This window comes from Lactuca serriola, chromosome 3 (assembly GCF_051521515.1).
Source record: "Lactuca serriola cultivar US96UC23 chromosome 3, Lser_US96UC23_V15, whole genome shotgun sequence".
Lineage (NCBI taxonomy): Eukaryota > Viridiplantae > Streptophyta > Magnoliopsida > Asterales > Asteraceae > Lactuca > Lactuca serriola.
In genome coordinates this window covers 235,980,869-235,987,943 of record NC_136410.1, presented here as the reverse complement: position 1 = coordinate 235,987,943, position 7,075 = coordinate 235,980,869, and the positions used below count along the sequence as shown (strand labels likewise).

At 35.6% G+C, this 7,075-nt stretch overlaps 1 protein-coding gene across 4 annotated transcripts; it reads left to right on the top strand.

Moving 5' to 3' along the window:
- The first annotated feature begins 2,939 nt into the window (after positions 1–2,939).
- On the top strand, positions 2,940–5,654 carry LOC145093729 (F-box protein At1g30200-like). 4 transcript variants are annotated; one of them, XM_079031969.1, is made up of 3 exons: positions 2,940–3,272; positions 3,389–4,008; positions 4,878–5,654. In XM_079031969.1, exons 1-2 carry the CDS (start codon positions 3,225–3,227, stop codon positions 3,965–3,967), a joined length of 627 nt encoding a protein of 208 aa, XP_078888095.1. In that variant the 5' UTR covers positions 2,940–3,224; the 3' UTR covers positions 3,968–4,008; positions 4,878–5,654. The 4 variants fall into 4 exon arrangements, with proteins under 4 accessions (XP_078888095.1, XP_078888093.1, XP_078888092.1 ...); XM_079031967.1 differs by having other exon boundaries at positions 2,940–4,013; XM_079031966.1 differs by having other exon boundaries at positions 2,941–3,977.
- Positions 5,655–7,075: the final 1,421 nt, after the last annotated feature.

Here is a 7,075-nt window from a genome sequence, read left to right as displayed (position 1 = left end):
CGAACAGAAGCTCTTATTTTCATATTTCCCACTCCTTACTTTAATTTTGAATCTACTTTTGGAAGAAAATAAGTTTCTTGAAATTTTCTATTTTGAATCGTATTCCTACGAAATAAATAGTGAAGTTAAAAAAACTTGGGTAGTGGTGTTGGTAGGGTGAAGGTTAAACCGGTGATTGGTGGTGGCGGCGGGTGTTGGTGGGGTTGTAAGGAAGTGGAGGCTAGAGAGGGGTGGGGTAAGGTGGAGGTGTGAAGGTGATGGTGGTTATGGTGGCGGTGATGGGTGAGTGTTGGTGATAGTGGGTGGTGGTGGTTAGTAGGTGGTAGGGGTGGGTGGTGTTGGGTGGTGGTGGGTGTTAGGCGCGGTTAATGGTGGTGGGTTGTTGGTGGTTATGATGGTGGTTGGTGGTGAGTGGTGTATGGTGTGTGATGGTGGGTGGTTGTAGGTGGTGGGGCTGCTTGGTCGGTGGTGTTGAGTAGGGGTGGGTGGTGGTTGTGATGGCTGTTAGGTGGCGATAACAATGAGTGGTGGTGATGGTGAGTGGTGGTGGATGGAGGTGGTGACTGTGGGTGGTGGTGATGGTGGATGGAGGTGGTAAGTTGTAGGTTTGGGTGGTGGTGGTAGGTGGTGGGTGATGGAGGTGGTGGCTTAATAATAACCACAATTATTATTTTTTTCTCTTTTAGTTTAATTAATATCTAATATTTTTTTGATTTTTATTAAAAAAATAAATGGATAAATATAGCGCTCACATACGTTCTCGCATTCTCGAATATATAAATAAAGGGAAAATGACTTAGGAAGGTAACTGCCTCTTATCCGTGTACACATATTGGCAACTTCTTATTTTTTGTACATAAGAAAACAACTAACTTGTTTTAACTGTGTAACATCCTACAAACCATGACCAAAAAATTTGTTTTTAATTTAATACTAAAACCATAATTGTCAAACTATTAATTTAATTCTCTGGCATCGGGCCCAACCTGCATTGAGCCCCGCTCGCTATACAGATATGTCTCTCTTAGGCCCCGCCCACTAAACACATACAATCATATAACATGCTAACACATAAAGAAACATACTCTATTGTATCACTGTCCTAAGAAACATACTCAACTAATAATGAGATACGGAACTTCGTCCGTACTCAGCTAGTTCCAGCCAGGGTTTCAGCAGTGCAAGATGGGTCTCCTCACTGTGTGAATGGGTCTAAGGCCACAATGCCAGCCCATGTAGTTTATGAGTAGGAAGACCCGGGGGTTAACCCTAGGCGTTATATGCTAGTATGTTATTCCAGACTAAGGTCTGATGTAGGGGTGAGCATTTGGACCGGTGGACCGGACCGGACCGTTTTTTTGGACCCCTGGGTCGGTTCTCGGTTCTAATATTTCTCGCCGGTCCGGTCCGGTTTTTTTCCCGGTCCGGTCCGGTTTTTACCGGGTTTAGAACCGGTTGGACATGATTAAGATTTTTGTGACGTTTTTTAAACACACATAACTCATTCGTTTTAAGTCGGATTGAACGATGATGATATAGCTTTGGGTAAAAAAATTACAATCTTTATTCTTTTTTTTATACAATTATTACTTTTTATTAAATACTAACAACATTTTCATTTGTGTTTATGTAGAGATTGCACAAGCTTTAAATATGTTACATATGGATGACAATGATATGGGGAAGAGACCAACGAAAGATTAGATTATGAGTTTATGAAATTTGTTAGTTTGATTGATTTTAAAGTTTAAACTATGATTTTTGTTGTTACGGTAATACTTTTGTATGTTTGTCTTTAAATTGTTTAACTTTTGTTGGTGAACTTGATTTATATGTTAGTTGCTTTTATTTGGAAAATTAATTTTTGCAAATTGCAAGTTATAATATTATACATCAATGTAGATTAGTTAGGCATGAAACGGAAACATATTAATTTTGCAAGTTATAATATTATACATCAATGTAGATTACTTATTATACTCTATACAATTAAAGTTGAACCGGTCCAAACGGGTCCAAAAACCGGAAAACCCGGACCTGGACCCGGACACGGACACGGACACGACTCATCCGGTCCGGTCCATGGTCCACAAAATTCTCCATAACCGGTCCGGTCCGGGCCGGTCCAAATGCTCACCCCTAGTCTGATGTCGGGCGGGTGCCCGAGGAATGTTTGCATGTTAGATTATACTTGTTGTCTGTGTGATACTTGTATGTTCCTGGTAAAGAGGTGAGTGTATGCGAGGTCCTGTATCTCATCACTAGCTGAGTATAGATGATGTTCTGTATCTCATTATTAGTAGAGTATGTTTATCAGGACAGGGATACAGTAGAGTATGTTTCTTTATGTGTTAGCATGTTATATGATTGTATGTGTTTAGCGGGCGGGGCCTAGAGACAGGCGATGCCTAAGAGAGACAGATTTGTATACCGAACGGGGCTTGATGCCGGAGTATTAAATTAATGGTTTGACAATTATGGTTTTAATATTAAATTAAAAACGAAATTTTTGGTCATGATTTTTGGGATGTTACACAGTTAAAACAAGTTAGTTGCTTTCTTATGTACAAAAAATAAGAAGTTGTCAATATGTGAACACAGATAAGAGGTAGTTACCCTCCTAAGTCATTTTCATATAAATAAAAGTATATCGGTATATTACTTATGAAAATAAAGCACAAAAAATTATTATGTTATAATTATAAAAATAAAATAAAAACATTGAAAATATTATAATGAAAATGCTACATTGAAAAATATTGTTAAAATAAAAAGGGCTATTTGTTTAAGGAGTGAAAGTATCATTGAAAAGCAAGATTTTTCAATGATATTAAATGCTCATTTTAAAGAGTGAATTAAGTTATAATTCGTGGAGATTATTTATTGTAAAAATGACTTAAAGTACTTACACTTAAATGTAAGTCTGTTTTAGCAACTCACTATAAATACGAGGACGATTAGGGTTTCAGCAACCTTTATCATTATCTGAACAATGAAGAAGAAGAAAATCGTGAAATCACGCAAAAAAGATGCAGATGCTTCTTTATTCAGTCGTTTACCAGACGAAATCATCCTCCAAATTGTAAACAAATTAATCGATTTGAAAACCCTTTGTTTTTGCTATCTCGTTTCCAAACGTTTCTCCTCGATTGTACTTCAAGTCGATACCATTTCATTCACTGCTCCTTTAGACCCTAACATTCCCGACAAGAACACCATCAGTGATGTCGACCCAAGTAGGCCGAATCCGCCTAAACTTTCTTCGTTTTTTGGTGAGTCCTTTCTATCTGCCAATGGGTTTTTGAACACGTTTACAGGGGTGAAGTCCTTATATATCGAATTTCCATCTTTCGGTCACAGAGATATTGATAATAATTGTTTGTTCAAGTGGAAGGTTAAGTTGGGGCACAAAGCTCTATCGTTTATATTTCTGTCGCCGAGTTCAATTTGTGATAAGAATGGATTGTATCTTAATGGAAATGTGGGTGAAGAAGAAGACCTCGAATTACTCAGTGATTTACTTAAGAAGAAGCTTGCCATTTCGTTTCAGTGTCTGCAGGATGTGATAGCGTGGAATGTGATGTTGTTGCACCTCCTTAATAATCTACCAACGTTGGAACAGGTATCAATTACTGATTCAGGGAGAAGAGGGAGGCTTTCTCTGAGTGGGAAAAAACTCAGTGAGGTGAAGGAATGGGTACATTCAGCTTCGGAAATTGTGTTTGATCGTGTAGAGGTTCCTGATATGGTGAGTAAGTGTTACATTCCTGTTTTGACATTGCCAGTTTCAGGGTATGTGATGAAGGGGGTATTTTGTGCTCTAATGGAGATGAAAGATCTACATGGTGAAAATGATGGACTTTTGGATAGTGAAGATGGTTTTGAAGATAAAGAAGAGGCTGCATATATTGAAGCTATGAAGGAGGTTTTGGAGAAGGATATTGGCATGATGCAGAGGTTTATGTAGTATGAATCAGGTCCATATATACTCTGAACTTCAATATTCTTGTAAGGTTTATATCTTAGTCTTTGCTTTTCTACCATACATGTTTACTTAAAGATTACTGTTGAATTCCTCACCCTTCAACATTTCTATAACATAGTTTTTCTTTGCCTGACATTCATCACAACTTCAATATTCTTGCAAAGACTCTTTCTTCTTTGCAAATTGCAATTGAATATCTATAAAGTTAGAACTTCTCCTTTATGTCTAGTCAATTAAACAATCGCACTTAGTCCCAAAGTCTTGTTTTGAAATTAATCAGGAATCAATTTGAGGAAAACCGAAAAAAAACTTTAGTTTCGAGTATAATGATGCCAAATGCAGTAGTACATGGTTAGTACTTACTAATTTACAAAAAATAAGTCTCAAATTTGTCTTGACTCATAAGTTTTTCACATGTATAGCTTTTGAGATTTGTATATGCTTACCATGAAGCATGAAGCATGAATCATTTGGGTGTATGCTTTTGTTTTGAAGTAGTTGTTAGACAGATTTTGAAGACCAAAATCTCTTGTAAGATGTCAAGTTTGGTAAATATGATTATCAAATCCAGAATATATTTTGGAAGCCATTAGTAAAGTTGTTAGTTTTAGGGAGAAACTTTTAGTCAAGGAAAGTAAGAAATGGAAGTCCAAGGTACAATGCTAATAAAATGTAAATTTTAATTAGTAAACATTAACTTTTAGAAGCTAAGGTGTAAAATTCAAATGATAGTGACCAATCATTTACATGAAAAGAAGTATATGTCATCACCCAAAAAAAGTAAAAATAGAAGCTTGCAAGAAAAAGATACTAGTTGATGAGCTTAATAATTCATTATATGTGTTTAAGCTTTGTAACTCAAGGTATGCTTATAAATGAAATGTATTTTCAGGGACTTAAGCAAGCTCAAGTAACAAGTAACATGGGATAATATTTACTAGAAGATGGAACGATTCTGTAAAAGATATATAGGGTTTCTTGAAGAGTATATTTCCCTGGAAAGATAGCTAACATGTATTAGTGTGTGTGTGTGTGTGTGTTATAAATCTATCTTCATTAGCCATAAAGTCATCCGGAGATTGAGTCGTTAGCTTGCCCCATGTGCCTTGCACATGAGGGCATTTTGGTCATTTACCCTTGGACTTCTCAAGACATCATCTTCTTCACCCAAAACAACACCATTCACCCACCTTTATTCCCTTTGACCTAACCCTTCTCCATCCATCACAATTCCTACCTTCTATCATAAACTCATCCTGATTCCTAATCTCTACTATGACAAGGTATCATTTATCTGCTCGTTTTGTTTGGAGTTACATATATTGCCATTTGTTTATTAATCACCAAATTAATTGTGGAAAGAGAATATGGTTTCACGTTACTATTCATCAACCCAGTCTCCTTTAAAATCATGCACAATCATCGTTTGTTCTTATATGTATCCGTGGATCTGAAAATTATTCACTATTGATGTATCGGTTGAAATTATATATAATTACCTGTATTCGATTGTTGCTCTTGCAAGATTCATACCGAGTAGCTGTGTTTTTAGGGTTTTCTTGGTGTTCGTCATTTGAAGTTGTTTCTCTAGATTTTTGAAGTTGTTTCTCTGGACTTGAAGTTGTAATTTGAAATTTGTTTATGTTAATGATTTATTGATGTTGTTAAATTTCGTTGAGTATCTTGAGTATATAGTGATTTTGATTTTAGCGGGTATATGATGCTTTCGATGATGATAATGTTTCTGGTGTGGGTTTAAGGAAAAATTGCTCAAATGGATTAATTGTCAAATGTGTTATCTTTTTTCGTTTTTGAATAGATGTAGGCTTTCAGAATTTGTGTGATATTCAAACGAATTTTGTTTTCTATGGTTTTTGTGTTTGGTATTTCGATTCAAGGAGAAGATGATTATTGGTGTTTTTTGAAATTGGATTTTGTTGTCACTTGATAATGGATTTTTGAATTTGGTTCTTTGAAGAAAAAATTTTCGATGATGCTCTTTTGATTCGATAGAGTTTTGTCTTGTGGATGATAGCAGTCCGTGGTGGTTTTTTTGAATGTTGAGAGGTGAAGAGGGGGAGAGGTATATGGAGATAAGGGTATTTTAGATATTTCATATTTTGTATTTTATATAAAGAGTAAAAAACTAAAAACAAAGATTATTTTTGTCATTTCATTTCATAAACACTTGACAATTTATTAACAAAGAGTATCGGAGTGCTAAATTTTGTTAAAAGAGCCCATTCATACAAAAAAAAATTCATAAAGACTTATTTAGCGACAATTAGAACCTTTAAGACTATTTATGAATTTTTGTCTAAGATAAATAAAAGAAGATTATGAGATTTTTAAAAGAATTGTTCGTATAGGTGGGTCCTATACTCTTTATTTTTAAGAACGGGAAAATGACTTGATAGAGTAATTACCTTTGCGTCATGTTCACGTTTAGACAATTTTTTTTTTGTACATATTTAACCATTTAACTTGTTAAATTTGTTTATATATCATCATTGTTATTTGTTATAGTAGGTGATAATGATAATATATGAAGAAATTTATGTAACATCCGTTATCTTGGATGAACTGAAATAAGGTTTCGGAGGGTTAAATGTTGGATTTTGGAAAAAAATGGGTCCTCACGATGTGAGGCATGTAAACTCACGACGTGAGAAGAGCCGCATGAAGATTCTATCCGGGACTGAACTCATGATGTGAGCAATAAGAGCTCACAACGTGACGATCACTGCAACCCAAGCCTATGAAGTTTTAGGGTTTCCTATGTATTTAAGCCCCCTTAACTCGGTTTTAGGGTTCATTTCTTAGCCTCGCCTTCTTCTAACTCATAAAAACCCTAACCCTAGTCCATACTTGTGATTTTGGATCCGTTTTAGTGTTTTAGTGACTAGAAGAAGAAGAAGAATAAGAGGTTCTAGAGTGTTGGTTCAGCAAGGAGGCTTCATCATCATCATTTTGTGCACATTTTGGACCAGTGTAAGTGTCCAAGATCCAATCTTTATGAGCTCAAATTGCTAGATCTAAGTTCTAAGATCCTTTTTGCATGTTTATGTGTGATTGCATGCTTGGGATCCA